The 18,037-nt window shown below is 25.8% G+C and overlaps 2 protein-coding genes across 4 annotated transcripts in view; one reads left to right on the top strand and one right to left on the bottom strand.

Moving 5' to 3' along the window:
* LOC117176820 (cold shock domain-containing protein E1-like) overlaps positions 1–8,243 on the top strand; it is a 45,517-nt gene extending 37,274 nt beyond the window's left edge. For both annotated transcript variants that reach the window (XM_033367141.1, XM_033367142.1), the window contains exon 9: positions 5,567–8,243. In XM_033367141.1, the coding sequence (XP_033223032.1) occupies positions 5,567–5,735 (169 nt within the window). In that variant the 3' untranslated portion in view covers positions 5,736–8,243. The remainder of the gene's footprint in view (positions 1–5,566) is intronic.
* A 4,427-nt stretch (positions 8,244–12,670) lies between these two features.
* The window catches only part of LOC117176822 (protein crumbs-like), an 18,907-nt gene continuing 13,540 nt past the window's right edge, over positions 12,671–18,037 (bottom strand). For both annotated transcript variants that reach the window (XM_033367145.1, XM_033367144.1), the window contains exons 4-5: positions 16,528–16,656; positions 12,671–12,996 (exon numbers count right to left, since the gene is read on the bottom strand). In XM_033367145.1, the coding sequence (XP_033223036.1) occupies positions 12,932–12,996; positions 16,528–16,656 (194 nt within the window). In that variant the 3' untranslated portion in view covers positions 12,671–12,931. The remainder of the gene's footprint in view (positions 12,997–16,527; positions 16,657–18,037) is intronic.

Below are 18,037 nucleotides of genomic sequence, written 5' to 3'. Positions count from 1 at the left end.
CTTTCTGAGCTAGAAAATATTTATATTCGAACGCTGATATAACCTGAACAATAAAAATATTGTTGAAAATCATAAATTCTTTTAAATTCCTTTCAATTCTCCTTAAGGGCATGTGACACAGCTAAATTCCTATATTACCGACCTCACTTTTTCAGTTCACTGAATGTTTTTTTGATCTTAAGAACTTTTTTTTTAAATAAAATATCGAGCTGAAACTTTGGAAAATGTATTAGAGTACAATAAAGTACGTTTAGGTACTGCATTTTGGTAGGAACTTCACTGAAAATTATTTTATCTTTTTTCTGAACCTCGACATTTTTTGAACGTTCCAACTTTTTTTATACACAAAATATCGGTTTCAAACTTTGAGAAATGCAAGAGCCGAAAGAAAACTACATTTAAGTACAAATCTTAATAATAAAAGATGTAAAAAAAATATTTCAACTATCAATTCCATCCGAATCAGCCGGTAACGTTGTACACGAAAATATGAACCCTGGGGGCCACTAGACGAGGCTCTAGAGGGTTCTTATTTTCGTGTACAACGTTACCGGCTGATGCCGATGGAATTGATAGTTAACATTTTTTTTTACATCTTTTATCATTAAGATTTGTACTTAAACGTAGTTTTCATTCGGCTCTTGAATTTCTCAAAGTTTGAGACCGATATTTTATGTATAAAAAAAGTTGGAACGTTCAAAAAATGTCAAGGTTCAGAAAAAAGAGAAAATAATTTTCAGTGAAGTTCCTACCAAAATGCAGTACCTAAACGTACTTTATTGTACTCTAATACACTTTCCAAAGTTTCAGCTCGATATTTTATTTATAAAAAAAGTTCTTAGGTTTAAAAAAACATTCAGTGAACTGAAAAAGTGAGGTCGGTAATATAGGTATTTAGTTGTGTCACATGCCCTTAATTCTGTCATATTCTCGGTTATATAACCTGAACTTAAATTCTCAGGAATTCAAGAACTCTAGGTACAATTTTAAACATGTATTTTAATTTTTGCATAAGTGTTTTTACGATTATTTTCTGAAGTATAAAACAATGATTGAATACTAAAAACAAATATACATAAAAAACAAATAGTTTTAGATAGAGTTTCCATCTTATACAGTGAAAAGACACATTTTTTTGAAATAGGTTTAAAAATAAAACAATTATTTCATTATTTCATGTGAGTTTCAATGCATTGTAAGCTTAAATAACATATGTAGCGACAAATTTTATACTTATTATGCCAAGAATATGAATGATAGACGACTAGAATTTAAATACGAATTCTAACCTAACTTTTAGATCAGATTTTTAAATAGTAAATATTTCATGTATAAATTAATAAAAATTAACTTTCAGTTAATTTTTGCTTCAAAATAAGTCCATATAAGTTTATAATCTTTTGGAAATCACAATAAAGAGAACAATAATTGTTTTTTTTTGTTAGAAAAATATTTCTGTAAAAAAGTGTGGTTTTTCACTGTATAATATGTAAATTCCATCTGAAACATTTTTTTCCCGATAAAGACTTATTTTTATTATCCATTAAATACTGTAAACTCCACAGAAAAATTTTAAAACACTGTTATGCACAAATAAAAATGCATCTTTAAAATCGTGCAAATTCTTTCTAGTTCGAATTTGTGTCACCAGGTGGCGTATCGCAGTTTAACCATTCCAAATAATTCAATATTTTCACAACATTATTTTTAATGTTTAAAGTTTCTAAAATTATTGTTTGAATTTAAGATAATAATTTAAAAAATATATATTTCTGGATAAATTTTTAAATCAATTATTGTTATTTTAAAATCAAACAATATTTTTGGATACTTTAAATATTCAAGAATTTTTCGGAAAATTTGTCTTTATTTAAAAAGTCCATCTATTTTAGTAAAAATTGCATCTTTCTTTGATAAAAGTGCAACTTTTTTCGTTAAAAATCCAAAAATTTTTGTTAAAATTGTTTAATTCTATATCATCCTTTTTGGTTCAAAATTCAACTGTTTTATTGAAAATTCGTCTTTTTGGGTTGATCATTGAAGTATCTTCGAGGAAAATTTATTTAATATCTGAAACTCATATTTTTATGTTGGCATATCAAACTAAAATCTTTTTTAATACAAATTTAACTATTAAAAAATCATTTTTTTAAATTTGTCTTTCATTTAAAAAATCATATGTTTTAGTAGAATTTGCATCTTCCTTGGAAAAAAATGCAACTGTTTGGTTGAAAATTCAACAGTTTTGTTAAAAAGTCATGCTTTTTGGTTGAAAATTCAAATATTTCGTAGAAAATTTAATCTTTGTTTAAAATTCATATTTTGGTGTTGAAAAGTCAACTAAAATCCTTCTCTGGTCGAGAATTCAACTATTTTTTTGAAAATTTGTCTTTCTATTTTAACAATTCATTTATTGTCGTAGAAATTGCATCTATTTTACATGCAAATGCAACTGTTTGGTTAAAAATTCAACAATTTGGTTGAATATTGAACTGTTTTGTTAAAAATTCGTCTTTTTGCTTTGAAAATTTAAGTATCTTCGTAGAAAATGTACGTTTGCTGAAAAACTCCTATTTTGATGTTGAAAGGCAAAACTAAAGTCTTTTTTGAATAATTATAATTTTTCTATTGGTCTTTTTTATTTAAAAATTGATCTTTTTTAGTAGAAATTTCATATTTCTTGGATATCAATGCAACTGTTTGATTAAAAATCATTCTACCTTGCTTGAATATCCATCTATTTTTTTAAATTTTGATTAAACCACTCGTTAAGAAATAATTTTTTTGTTGAAGATTCATATTTTTAGTTGAAAATTCATCTTTATGGTTGAAAATTGAACGATTTTGTTGAAACCTGATCTTTTTTAATTGAAAATTTAACTACTTGCGTAAAAGTTGAGACTTTGAATTTTTTTTCTCTAATGAAGAATGATCTTTTTGGTTGCCAATTTAACAATTGTGTTGAAAAGGAATTTTTTTGCGGAAATTTTTCATTGTTTAAAAATTCATTTTTTATTTTAAAATTCAATTTTTTTGTTGAAAATTCAGATATTTGGTTAAAAATTCATCAATTTTCTTATCTTTTAATATACTTTGTCAACGCTTTATAAATTGACCATATTAATTGAATTCCTAGAAACTGAAAAAATCATTATTTAATATAAACTCGCAAAACTGTATCAATATTCCGAGTAGCTTGTTTTAAAAAATTCGAAATATTTGATTGGATACGTACTATGACAAATTATACCTGGAAAAAATTTGGGAAGCTGGAAAACCCCTGGAATTATCAGGGATAGTCAGTTCCAAAAAATATAGGCCCCTTAATTTTTTTTACAGATTTTAATCAACATTTCTGCAAAAAAAAATAGATTTCTAAAACTATGAGACAATATGCGTGTCTTTTGTATTTTTCCAAGAAGAAAATGATTTTTTTAACATTCAAGTGCAACTTTTTGCTCACTGAAAATTCATTCAACACTCAGGGTGGCCGCTGGACCGGGAAACGTAGATAACCGGGAATTTTATGGGACCGGGGAAAACCGGGAAATGACAGTGAATTTATTTTTTGACCGGCAATTTTACAAAATTTTTAGAATAAAAATTTTGTCTAACTATGATTTCAACCGTTTTTAAATAATTTCCTAAATTGGGATTTTTATAAATTATTGTATCATTTAGTTTAGAATGCTTAATTCGAAAATCTTTCACTTTAAAAATTTTCCATTTTAGATTTTTAATTTTCAAGCATAGATTTTAATTCAAAGAATTTTAAAATGCAGTTTTAAAAGTTAAAAAAAATTTTAATTAGAAGTTTTTGAAATCAAACATTTTTTTATAACAAACAGGGTGGTCGCCGGACCGGGAAACCGGGAATTTTACGATTTTCAGAAGAAAACTCGGCCCAAGTTCGATTTGAGCAGTTTTTACAATAATTAAACTGCAGTTTTGAGGATTTAAACAATTAAAAATTAAAAGCATTTGAAGTTAAAAATTTTTGATAAAAAACAATTTTATTTTATCGACTGTAAGTATAAATAAATAATTTTTAAAATGGATCTGTACTCTAAGTATAGAAACCTGAAAAATAATTGATTTGACCAAACAATTCTAGATCCGTTCCGATCCATAAATAACAATTGAACACTTTTTATTTGTAGAAAAATTTGAGTAATTTTAAGAGATGTAGAAGTTTTGAAAAAATTCAAAATCAATTAAAAATTTTTAATTATTTCAAGAAATTTAAATGAGGTGTGTCAACATTTTTTTCAGAACTTCTAAATATATTTTTAAATTAATCGAAATTTTCCTACAATTTTTGAAAATCGAGAAAATTAAATAAAATCATTAAAATCTTCCAGGTTCTTCTTTGATCTTTTTTTAAATCTCTTAAAATCTTCTTAAAGTTTCTGTTACAATAATTTTTCTAACTAAAAAATCATTTTCTGTTTTCCTAAGAATCTTAAGAAAATTATTATTCTTTTGTAGTCTTTCACAATTTAAAAAAATCTAAATTAAAATTTAATTTTTCTTTAATTTGCAGGATTTTGTAAAAGTTATGGAAAAAATTTAATTAATTTTGAAATATATTTAAAAGTTCTCACAAAAAAATGAAAAATGATTTTGAATTTGGAAAAATTTAAAATCACTTCTAGATTTTTCAAGATTTTGAAATAAAATTTTTAATTTCATTGCTTGATTCTTTAATTTAGGCTTTTGAAAATGTTAACGTGGATTTATGTTTTTTGAACTTAATCTGAATCTTTGAACTCTATAATTTATAAATGTTCTAAATTTTGCAATTTATTTGCATTTCATTTAACATTGTTTAATTGAAAAGTGTTAGATCCTTCCATTTTGTATATAAACATTTTTGAGCATTTGAATACTCAATTTTTGAATTGAAAACTTTTAAACTTTAATTTTAAAAGTTTGGAATTTCAAGGGTTCCACTTTGAATGCTTTAATTTTTGTTTATTGTTTATTACTTTATATGAGAAAATGTTTAGAATATAGTTTGATTTTTTAAATTTCATTTGCCGTGAAAAATGTTTGCGAACCGGGAAAAAACCGGGAAATGACCAGAAATTTTTTTCTTCGATTAAAACGGCCACCCTGAACACTGTCAAAAGCTAAAAATGTGAAATTTGCTTCGAGAATCATCTCTGTTCGTTCCTTAGTTTCGGAGATGACACCTCCCTACCTTTTTGTTAACAACTTGTTAACAAATGATTATTTTCGGCTCTAAATTTCACATTGCGCACATACAGGATCAACGAAATCATATTTTTTTTTCGAATTTTCATAATTAATTTTCAGTGACTTAGAGCTATTCAAAGTTGAGTATTCGGAAATGATAATATGATTATGGGACTTTTTCACCGCTAATCATCTGAACATGTTGAAACATTTTCAAATATTTTAAAGATTTTTTTCTGCAGAGATTTTCATGAAAATCTGTACAAAAATCGAGGTGCCTATATTTTTGGACAGATAGTAGACGTCCTGTTCTTAGTTTTTTTTTGTATCACTTGTGTGAATTGCGTTTTTAAATTGATGTTTTTAGTGATGCGGTACAACAGCGACCTGAACGTCTGATAAGTCGACTACGGACAATATCACTGGAAGATGCAGGTCCAAAATTGACAGTAGTTAGACAGCCACGAGGTCCAGATGGAACACGTGGTTTTGTTCTCGAAAGAACGCTGCATATTCCTGGTGCCATTCAAGAATAAAACAATCATACCTACAATCGGTCACGTATCCAGCTTGTATGTATATTATTTACTTTTAGACTACGCGTGTCGGCGTCGAGATTATTACTATTATTATTATTATTATTATTCTTAAAACAAACAAAAAATTACAAACATAAGAACGTTTGCCAAATTGAGACTAATGTGACAACAATAATAATGGTGAGAGTCGGCAAATCAGGATGTACAATGTGTACATTTCTCAACAAATGAGTCAAACGATAGTTTATCTGATTTTGAACAAAGCAATAGAGTTTGAATTCAGGGTAAAGAGGTAAGTCCGCATCGATCATCGAAAATTATTCGTAATCCAGAGCGTTGTCCATGTCTATTATTTCTACACGAATACAGAACCACAAAGGGTGATTTTCATTTGTACAAGCATCAGCGCAAAGACTTTCCAAAGAAAATTTTTAGAAAAAAAGTGTGTACTCTGAAAGAAACTGTTGATAGAAAGTTTTAATCGGTAACGCCTTGCAATAATAATTCATCCAGGCGATCTTAAAATTGTGACAATTGTAGTTTTTTTTTGCAAGTATCGCCACTTGTTATTAATTAATAGATTGCTACGTTCTAACGGAAATTTCGAATCGGTTGAAAAAATCCGCTCTGAGTGGAATGGAAAATGGATTATAGAATGGGTACAACAATTTCCATTATAAAAAAACAACACACATAAACACGCCTACACAACTGAAAGAAAAAAAAAGAATGTCTGTCTTTATAAAAATATACTTACATGTTGAAACGATCATTATTTACATGCATTTCTGGACGTCATTCATTTTCTTACCAACGATGTACATTAACTTTACACAGACTAGTTATATAGAGAAGGCAAGAATCACTTGACGTTGGTCGATTCTGAATTGCAAGATGCATTAAGTTTGAGAAAATGTCTTGAAAGTATGCGAATTGTTATAAGAATCATTGTACCACGTCATTCTCCGACAAGGAGAATCTGTGAACTTTGTAAAAAAAAAAAGAGTTACGACTGGCAAATCAATTGACCTATCAAAGTATAGTTTTTATATGTGCAGCCCACCTTCACCACTGACAAAATATTTCACAAGACCCTTGATTATTTTTCTTTAACATGTCTAAAATCATCAGGAAAAATATACGAGGGAAGAGAAAATCGAATTTTTAGTCAGCGGTGGGTGCCCATATATAAGTTTGTCGGGTTCCGAAAAGAAAATTAATTTACTACTTTCTTGCTACCCAGTAATTTTTAATTGAAATATTTCAGGATTTCTTTGGATAATTAAATGATGAAGAGTTTAGAGAAAAAAAGTGGATTAATTTTCTTTTGGGGAACTTAATTGAGGAGACCATTTTTGGTTGGTCCTGTATAATTATATAAATATACGTTTCCGTAACGGCGTTTCCAATTTAATCAGTAAATCTCCCCAAAGATTAGCTTTTTGATCCAATCAACGATTCATGGAAACTCAAGTCAAAACGTGGCGTTTTATCCAACTTTCGTTAATCCTAACTTTTTATTAAATACGCAGACTAATTCTGTATTTGTAAATGAGGATTAAAGTAATGGAGATGTGCTCAAAAAGCTTATGATTCGGAGGAGCGTGCGAAAAGATTGATTAGTATTTTTTTTTCTTCAAGATTTCAAACAATTATTTCCTATTTGATGATACGTTTTTGAAATTTAATTCTAGACTTTTAAAGATTTTTTTTTGTGTTTTTAAAGAAAGAATACGCTTTTATTACAGACAAGAGTTGAAGTGAAAATATATGTATATGTATGAAATATGAATTTGTATACGGATTTCGTATGCATTCTTCGAACCATGCAACGTTCGTCGGAAGAATTTCTTCGTGTCACATTATTAGCAGCGAAGCTAATTTGCCTATAAGAATATTAATGTGGAACAGACAATAGCTCATCTTGATTCCTTATTACAACTTTATTCTTCCAGTTTCATATATTCAAATGTAGAGAAATAAAATGAGAAAAGTTGAGTTGAGAAGTGAGGAATGAAATTCTCGACTTGATTTTTAAATAATAAAAAATAAAAAAAATTGTCGTTTGAGCAATTAAAAAATGTAACAGAAACTGGATGGTAAAATTGGGATTAGCTGTCGAGTTGCAATTGTGTGTACCATTTTGTATATATGTGTGCGTGCCGTTAAGTTCCTGATGCAGTCTCGTGTTGTAAAATCAAATTAGTATTATGGATTCCATGAAAGCTATAATTGACAAAATTATGAAGTAACTATTTACGGGAAAAGAAAAAAGGAAAAAAAAAACTCGAACAAAACTATCTTGCCACCGATACTGCGAGCGAAGTGATTGTGGCATTATTTAGAGATATAAAGGAACGGAGTAATCACAAATAATAAATAACACAAGCACGATACAAACTAAGCGCTTGTCCCGTGACCCATAGATCCAACACAACGTATGATTACATACAAATAAACAATGGAAGAAAATTGGTAAATAAACAATGGAGCATCAGAATCGTATTACAATTTCGTAATTTCCAACTCTCTCATTTTTCCCCGTTACTTTCATGTGTGCAATAGAAGATTTTTATTTTATAATAGGATATCTGCTCACCTGAAATACCATACTATGATACTTTTCAAATGTAAATGATTATTTATTATTTTAACAATCTTCACAAACAAATTCAGAGTTTGGCTTTTTTCCAACGAATAAGCTCAATTTTTGGCAGAATAAAGAAAGAATATCGTTTCGATCACTTTTTTCGATGATCTTTAGCAAATTTACAAGAATTATTAATTATTTGAACAAATCAAGAGTCTGGCCTTTTTCAAAAAAGGGCTCAATTTGTTTACGAAATCACCAAGAATGTATTTCCGATAACAATAAACATGTTCAGAGTTTGACTATTTTTCAACAAATTGGCTCAATTTTTTGGAGAATAAACAAAGAATATCGTTTCGATGGCTTTTTTCGATTATGCTTTGCAAATTTACAAGAATTATTTATTATTTCAACAAATCAAGGGTTTTTATATTTTTCAACAATGGGACTCAATTTTGTACGAAATAACCGAGAATGTATTCCCAATAACAATAAACATATTCAGAGTTTGGTTATTTTTTAAGGAATAGATACAATTACTTTACGGAGTCAACTAAGAATATCTTTTCGATGACTCTCTTCTATTTTGATTTATAATTTTGCATTAGTTATTACGAATCTAAACAATTTTCATAAACATTCAGAATTTGTCTATTTTTCAACGAATCGGCTCAATTTTTTGGAGAATAAGCAAAGAATATCTTTTCGATGACTTTGTTCAATGATGTTTAGCAAATTTTCAAGAATTATTAATTACTTTAACAAAGCAAGAGTTTGGCCTATTTTCAAAAAAAAAGGATGGCTCAATTTGTTTACGAAATAACCAAGAATGTATTTCCGATAACAATGAACATATTCTGAGTTTGGTTATTTTTTAAGGAATAGGCTCAATTTGTTTACGATGTCAACTAACAATATCTTTTCTATGACTATTTTCTATGTTGATTTGTAATTTTACATTAATTATTAACCATTTAAACAAAATTTCACAAACATTTTCAGAGTTTGGTCATTTTTCAACGAATACGCTCCATTTTTTTACAGAATTGAATAAGAATATCTTTCCGATACCTTTTTTGATAATTCTCTACAAATTTCAAAGAATTAATTATTATTTAAACAATTTTTATAAACAAATTGAAAGTTTGGTAACCTTTCAACAAATAGGCGCAATTTCTTTATGGAATCAATAAAAAGTGTTTTTCAAATAACTATTTCCTATGATCCTTTCTAAATTTACTATAATTATTAATAATTTAAACAAATTTCATAAACGAATTCAGAGTTTGGCCATTTTTCAACGAATTAGGTCAATTTTTTGCATAATAAACCAAGAATATATTTTCGATGACATATTCAGTTTGGCTATTTTTCAAGGAATAGACACAACTTCTTTACGGAGCCAACTAATAATATCTTTCCGAAGACTCCTTTTCATGATGATTTGTAAATTTACAATAATTATTAATTATTTTAACAATTTCCATAAAAAATTCAAATATTGGCTATTTATCAAAAAATAAGCTACATTTTTTTACATTATTAACTAGGAATATCTTTGCGATTAATTTTTTTCTATAATACTTTGTAAATTAGCAAGTATTATTAATTATTTAAACAATTTTTATAAGCAAATTGAAAGTTTAGCTATTTTTTTAAACTAATGGGCTTAATTGGTTTATGGAGATAACTAAGAATATTTCTTAGAGTATTTCCTACGATACTTTGCAAACTTATAATAATTATTAATCATTTAAACAATTTTCATAAACATTCAGAGTTTGGGTCTTTTTCAAAGAATGGACATCATTTTTGTACGGAGTCAGCTAATATTTCTTTACAGTGACTCTTCTTAGTTATTTTGTAAATTTACAAGAATGATTAATTATTTAAAACAGTTTTATAACAAAAATTCTGAATTTCGCCATTTTTCAACGAAAAGGTTCAATTTTTTTACAACATTGTCCAAGAATATCTCCGATTGTTTCTTTCTATTATACTTTTTAAATTTCCAAGATTTATCATTTGAAATCATTATTGTTTAAAGTTGAACTTGTTGGTTTTAAAACTAATCTTTTTGAAACTAAAATTCAACTATGTGGGTGAAAATTTATGTATTTTGTTGAAGATTTGTCTTTTTTTGTGGGAAATTAACCCTCTTGGTTGAAAATTAGTTTTTTGAAACTGAAAATTTAACTCTTATTCCGGTTTTAGTTTAAAATTTATATTTTTACCTCCGAAAATCCAGTTTTTACGGTGGAGTCTGTCTGTTCGTCCATCCGTAAACATGATAACTTTCGAAAAAATGGACGGATCAAATCGATCTTCGGCGCACTTTTTATAGGTCCAAAAAGAAAGCACCAGTTCGTTAACCAGCCATTTTGGGTAAAAATTTAAAAAGTGAGCGCATTTTAAAAATTGTTGAGACCACTTTTTTCTTAATTTGAAAATTCTATGGACGGATATTTATAGTATTAAAAAAGACGAACAATTTATCCTGATGACTTTTTTCGAAAAAAGGAAAATTCGCCGAATTATAGCATTTTCAAAATGTTTCAAATCAATCGAAAATCAAAATTGTAAGTCAAACAATGCAAGATATGAAAAAAGTCAATAGATAAAAAACATTGTTTTTTGAAAACTCTACAAGATTATCATAACAAATTTTTGGATTTTCTTGGAAAATCGAAAATTCAAATTTTTATTGCACAAAAAATAATGAAAAATAAAAAATTCCATGTTGTGGTCAAACTATGCAGATACGAAAAAAGATGAATTAACAAAAATTGTGATTTCAAGAAAAATCTACAAATTCGTTAGTAATCACATTTTAATAAGACGCGTACTTTTTGTTTTATTCGTGAAAAATAACATTAAAAATACTAAATGATCTGGAAATTTGTGGAAAAACAAAACAAGTTACGAAAAAAAAACACGATTTAACAAAAAAATTTTACAACGAAAGGTACGAAAACAAATTGATAGAAAAAAAGTTATTCACCCAAAAAAGAGATACAAATCTGTAATAATTTATTACATTCTCATCATTTATGATTGAGAAAGTATTAGCATTGTCTTTTGACTGAAAAATTTTTATTCGTTGAAAATTCATCTTTTTTGGTTGAATTAAATTGTTTTTGATTCAAAATTAATATCTTTTTTTTGGTCAAACTATCAATTAGAACATTTTTTTTCAGAATTAATCTTTTTGAATTTTCATTCAACTACTAGGTTGAAAGTTAGACTCGTTTGTTAAAAATTAATTTTTTTGTTTAAAGATTCATCATTTTGTTGAACTGTTTTATTTTTTAAATGATCTTTTTCAAATGAAAATTCGTATTTTTCATAGAAAATTAATCTTTTTGGTTAACAATACATATTTCTTAGTTACACATTTAAAGAATTGCTTCAAACTTAAACACCTTTGTTAAAATATCATTTTTTGGTTAGTGATGCATAAATTTGGTTGAAAAATCACCTCGTTGGATCAAAAATGAATAATTTTGATGAAAATTCGTTTTTTTGTTGTTTTTGAAAATTAATTTGTTAACTGGAAATTTATCTATTCCAGTTTTAGTTGAAAATTTATCATTTCTAGCTGAAAATTAATTTTCTCTTGACTTAAAAATCATATTTGAACATTCATTTTTTTTATTGAATTTAATTGTTTTTAATTAAACATTAAAATCTTTTTTGGTTGAAATATCAATTATCATTTTGATTGCAAATTCATCTCTTAATTTGAAAATTTAACTGTTTTTGAACATTCGTTTTATTTTTTTGTTGAAAATTAAGTTTTTAACTGAAAATTGAAGTAATCTTGTTGAATATTTCATTATTTTATATGAAAATTCATCTCTGGTTAAACAATAAGTTTGTTAACTTAGAATGTATCTGTTCAATTTTTCGTTCGAAATTTATGTTTTTAGATGAAAATTCATAAGTTCGGTGGAAAATTTAATTATTCCATTTTTTGGTGAAAATTGATGTTTATTAGCTTTCTAAATTAAACGTATTAATTGAATCCATAGAAACTGAAAAAAAACCGAGTCTTTTGTTTAAAAAAAAAAAGCGAAATAAAAAATTATACCTGAAAAAAAAACTTGAAATACCTGGAAAAAAACGTGAAATTGTAAACACCCAGAAGTAGAAACAATTTTTTTCATAAATAAAAAATGAGATCATGTTTTGTTTTCCTATCAACTTTATTGATTACGATTTATAAAAACTAAATCAGTTTAAATCTAAGATTAATTTACAAAAATGTCAAGGAGTTAGGTACAAATAATTTTTAAAAATCGAAAGCCCTTATAGAAATAAAGATAAGAGTTATTTCTTAGTATTTTTTTTTTTTTTTTTTTTTACAAAACTAATGTTCTGTATGACAAATTTAATTTTGCAAGGAATTGAAGAATTTAATTGCTTAAAAAATAAAAGATATTTCCCTAGTCTTTGGATGTTGGACGCATATCATACATATGCCTTAATTATATTTTGTTATTATGTACAAGAAATGAATTATGCTTCGGGAAGATTAAATGATGCGCGGTTACCATATTTGTCTTTTTTACAATTCTCTTTAATTTGATGATTGGAATTTTTCTTAGATTACGACGCACTCGTATGGGAAGGGTCCTCGAAAATGTAGATTGTTTGGTCCTGGACAAGCTGCAAAAAAAATTTTTTTTTAATATAATAGGAATTTTTGTATAGTTTAATTTTTTCAGTCTAAAAATGTCTTTTTTTCAAAATTAAAATTCAAAACTTTTGATAAAAAACTGATTTTTGGACTGGCTGTAGAAGTCATAAGTTTGATGATAAATAGTTTCCTCTTAAGCGGCGATAAAGCCATGAACAGAGTAATTTTCTTCAGATAATGGCACAACATTTCGATTCGAAAACCTACAATGTTTTCGTTTCTCCTGTGTGATTTTAAAGTTTGTCAGGGTTGCTACAGACCAGGAATATCAGGAAAAAGAATTACAATTTATTGTTTTGTTGAAAATTCAACAATTTTGTTAAATATTGATTCTTTTTGGTTGAAAATGCAACTTTTTTCTTGAAAATTCATCTTTTTTTGTAGAAAGTACAACTTCTTTGGTTAAAAATTACAACTACTATTTTGTTGAAGATTCATTATAGTGTTTTGATGATTTATCATTATAGTTCAAAAACATTGTTTTTATTTAAAATGTAACTTTTTTGTTTTTAATTAATCTTGTAACTAAATTTTAACTATTCCATGTTTGTTTAAACAAAATTTTTGTCAGTTGGAAGTTTAACTATCTGGTTGAAAATTCCTGAATTTTGTTGACAGTTTGTCTTCTGTGGTAGAACCTTAATTTTTTTGGTGACTAATTTATCGATTTAGTTGAAAATTTAATTATTAGGTTTTTTAAATGCTTAAATTAAAAAATTTGTTTAAAAATTAATTTCTTTGGTGGAAAATAATTTTTTTTTCACTAAACATCTGACTACTCCATTTGAAGTTAAAAATTGTTCTGTTTCAGGTGAAAATTCAACTGTTTTGCAGAAAATTCCTAATTTTTCCATATAAGTTAAAAAAGTTTTGGTTAAAAATTAATTTCTTTGATTAAAAATTGTACTATTGTGTTGATAATTATTTTATTTTTTGATACATTTTTTAAAATAAAAATTTAACTATTCCATGTTTGTTTAGAAAATTATGTTTTTCAGTTGAAAGTTCAACTATTTGATTTAAAATTCTTATATTTTGTTAAAAATTTGTCTTCTGGGGTACAGTATTAATTTTTGTTTGTGAATAATTATTCTTTGTGGTTGAAAATTTAATTATTAGATTTTAAATTCCTTAAATTTCAAAATTTGTTTAAAAATTAATTTCTTTGGTGGAAAATTAATTTTTCTTAAATATCATTTGACTATTCCATTTTAAGTTGGAAAATATATCTGTTTTAGGTGAAAATTTAACTATTTTGTAAAGAATTGGTCATTTTTGGTAGTAAGTATTCTCATTGCTTGAAATTTCATCGTTTTGGTTAAAAATTGTACTGTTTTGTTGATTATTTTGTTTTTTAATTAATTATTTCGAATAAAAATTTAAATATTCCATGTTTGTTTAGAAAATATTTTTTTTCAGTTGAAGTTCAACTATTCCATTTAAAATTCCTGTATTCTGTTGAAAATTGGTCTTCTGAGGTCGAATATTAATATCTTTGGTGACTTATCGATCTTTTTGGTTGAAAATTTAATTATTAGATTTTAATGTCCTTAAATGAAAATTGTTTAAAACTTTTTCTGTTGGAAGTTCAACCATCTGGTTAAAAATTCTTGTATATTGTTGACAGTTCGTCTTCTGTGGTAGAACCTTAATTTTTTGGTGACTAATTTATCTTTTCGGTTGAAAATTTAATTATTAAATTTTAAATTCCTTAAATTTAAACTTTTGTTTAAAAATTATTTTCTTTGGTGGAAAATTAATTTTTCTTATAGAACATTTGACTATTCCATTTTAAATTGGAAAATTTCTCTGTTTTAAGTGAAAATTCAACTATTTTTTTAAGAATTCGTCATTTTTGGTGCAAAAGTAATCTCATTAGTTTAAATTTCATCGTTTTGGTTCAAAATTCATTTCTTTAGTCAAAAATGGTACTATTTTGTTGATTATTTTGTTTTTAATTAATTTTTTCGAATAAAAATTGTAATATTCCATGTTTGTCTAGAAAATTAGTTTTTTCAGTTGAAAGTTCAACTATTTGATTTAAAATTCCTCTATTTTGTTGAAAATTCGTCTTCTGAGGGAGAGAATTAATTTTTGTTGGCGACAAATTAATCTTTGTGGTTGAAAATTTAATTATTAGATTTTAAATTCCTTAAATTTAAACATTTGCTGGAAAATTAAATTTCTTATAGAACATTTCACTATTCCATTTTAAGTTGGAAAATTTCTCTGTTTTAGATGAAAATTCAACTATTTTGTAGAAAATCCGTCATTTTTTTGTAGGAAAGTAATCTCATTAGTTGAAATTTCATCGTTTTGCTTCAAAATTCATTTCTTTGATTAAAAATTGTACTATTTTGTTGACTATTTTGTTTTTTAATTAATGTTTTCCAATAAAAATTTAAATATTCCATGTTTCTTTAGAAAATTATCTTTTTCAGTTGAAAGTTCAACTATTTGATTTAAAATTCCTGTATTTTGTTGAAAATTTGTCTTCTGAGGTCGAATATTAATATCTTTGCTGACTTATCGATCTTTTTTGGTTGAAATTTTAATTATTACATTTTAATTTCATTAATTTTAAAAATTCATTTCTCTGGTGGAAAATTAATTTTTCTTATTGGACATTTGACTTTTCAATTGTAAGTGCACAAATGTCTCAAATTTAGGTGAAAATTAAAATTACTTTGTAGAAAAACCTTCACTTTTGTAGGAAAGTAATCTCAATAGTTGGAATTTCAACGATTTGGATAAAAATTCATTTCTTTGCTTAAAAATAAAAATTAAAAATAGAATTCATATTTTTGTTTGAAAATTTAATTATTATGTTTGAGGTGAAAGTGTAACTATTTCGTCGACCTTTTTTTTATTTGGTTGAAAATTTTACAATTTTTTTTTAGAAATTGATTTATTGTGTTTAAATTACATTTTTTTTGTTATCATGATTTTTTTTAACTAAAAACTTATTTATTCTGTTTTAGGTTGAAAGTGTATCATTTTTGGTTGAAAATTAATCTACTTTTTGAAAATTTGTCTTTCTTGTTAAAAAATTCTTTTTGGGTTCAAAATCCAATTTTTAAAAAATAAAAACTCCTATTTTTGGGTTGAAAATTCATATTTTCGGGTCGAAAACGCAATTTTTTTTTATAGAAAATTAAAAATCTTATTGACTGAAAAATCAATCTTCATTGATTGAGAATTCAACTCTTTTACTATAAAATCCGCTGTTTTTTTGTTGAGATTTCAAATAATTTGTTGAAAATTCATTCTTTTTGGTTTAATTAAACTGTTTTTCATTAAAAATTAAATTTTTGTTTTGAACATATCAACTATTACACTTTTTGTTGAGAATTAATTTTGTTCTCGAAGATTAATCACTTTGGTTGAAAATTGATCTATTTTGTTTTAAATATATTTCTGATTCGTCAGGGAACATCAGGGGATTTAAAAATTGGAATTTCGCAGCAACCCTGTTTTATGTAAGAATAAAAAGTACTAACATTTTTCACATCGCGCTCCAAAGTATCCAGTTCCCTGACAACTGCATTTAAATCCAGGTTGGGCTGAAATTTGCAGGCATGTGCCTTCATGTAAACATGGTTTGGCCCGAGAACAGATGTCTACCTTGCCTGAGAAACAAAAATAAAATGATCACCATTCAGGAAGAAGGAAAATTCTTGGTAGTCAGAAAATACTGATTTTAATAAAAATAGAAAATCAAAATCAAGCAAAACAATTTTTTAAATGTAAAATATTAAATACAAGGATCACAGTCTTTCATATTCCCCGGCGATACTCCCTTTTTTTTGTAAATTCGTCTTTTTGGGTTAAAAATTATATTATTTTGATAGAAAATTCAATTATTTGATTGAAAAATAATTTTTGGATTAAAAATTTATATTTTCGGGGAAAAATTAAACTTTTTTGTAGAGAATTAATATTTTTTGGTTCAATTGAACTGTTTTTTTTTTTAAATTTAAAATGAAAACCTTGTTTTCTTTATTTGAAATATTATTTATTATATTTTTCGTTGAAAATTAATATTATTTGATAAAAAATTTAACTACTTGGGTGAACTGTTGAAAGTTCATATTTTTCGGATCTGCAACTGTTAAATATTGATTAGTCATCATTTTTTTAGATATTCAGCTCAAATCTTGTTTGCAAATTCGACTTTTTTTTAAATTCGTCTTTTTTATTTAAAAATTCATCTTTTTGCAGAAGTTATTAGATGATGGATAAAAGTGCAATTATGGTTGAAAATGATTTTTTTCGACAAAAAATTGAACTTTTGTAGTTGAAGATTCATCATTTTAGTAGAAAATTAATCTTCCTTCATTTAAAATTAAATTATATGGTTTAAAATTCGTATTTTTATTGCATTTAACTATTTTTTTTAAATAAAAATAATTTTTCGGAAAAGTATCTACTATTACATTGTACGTTAAAAATTAATCTTTCTCAGTTGAAAATTGAAATACTTGGTTGAAGGTTGAACTGCTTTGTTCAAAAATCATTTTTTTTTAAGATTCATTATTTTACTTAAAAATTCATCTCTGTTTGAAAATAAGATGGAATTGATTTAAAATCAATGTTTTTTAACTGAATACTATCGTTTGTTTGAAATTTTTTCTGTAGAAATTTAACCAATTGGTTGAAAATGCACTTTTTTTTTTGTTGAAAATTCTTATATCTAGAAAATTCTGAAGATTTTTTTTATTTTACAGGATTTTATCAAATTTCATGAAAACTTCAATTCAGTTTAAAAGATATTTAGAACTGTTAGAAGAAATTTATAAATATTTGATAAATTTTGAGAAATCGTTCATTGTTTTAAAATACGTGGGTAGTTCAATAAGTCCTTAGAATGAAGTATAAAAACAATTTTTTTTGGGTAAATTTTTTTTAATTTTTCAACCTAATCTCCTTGGAGCTCTATACACTTGGTCAATCGCTTTTCAAGTTTTTTTAATCCTTCAGAAAAGTGCGTTTTCGGAAGTTCCTCAAAAT

The sequence above is a fragment of the Belonocnema kinseyi genome, chromosome 7 (assembly GCF_010883055.1).
Source record: "Belonocnema kinseyi isolate 2016_QV_RU_SX_M_011 chromosome 7, B_treatae_v1, whole genome shotgun sequence".
Lineage (NCBI taxonomy): Eukaryota > Metazoa > Arthropoda > Insecta > Hymenoptera > Cynipidae > Belonocnema > Belonocnema kinseyi.
The sequence above is the reverse complement of the archived record's forward strand: the minus strand, read 5'-3'. Positions and strand labels throughout refer to the sequence as shown.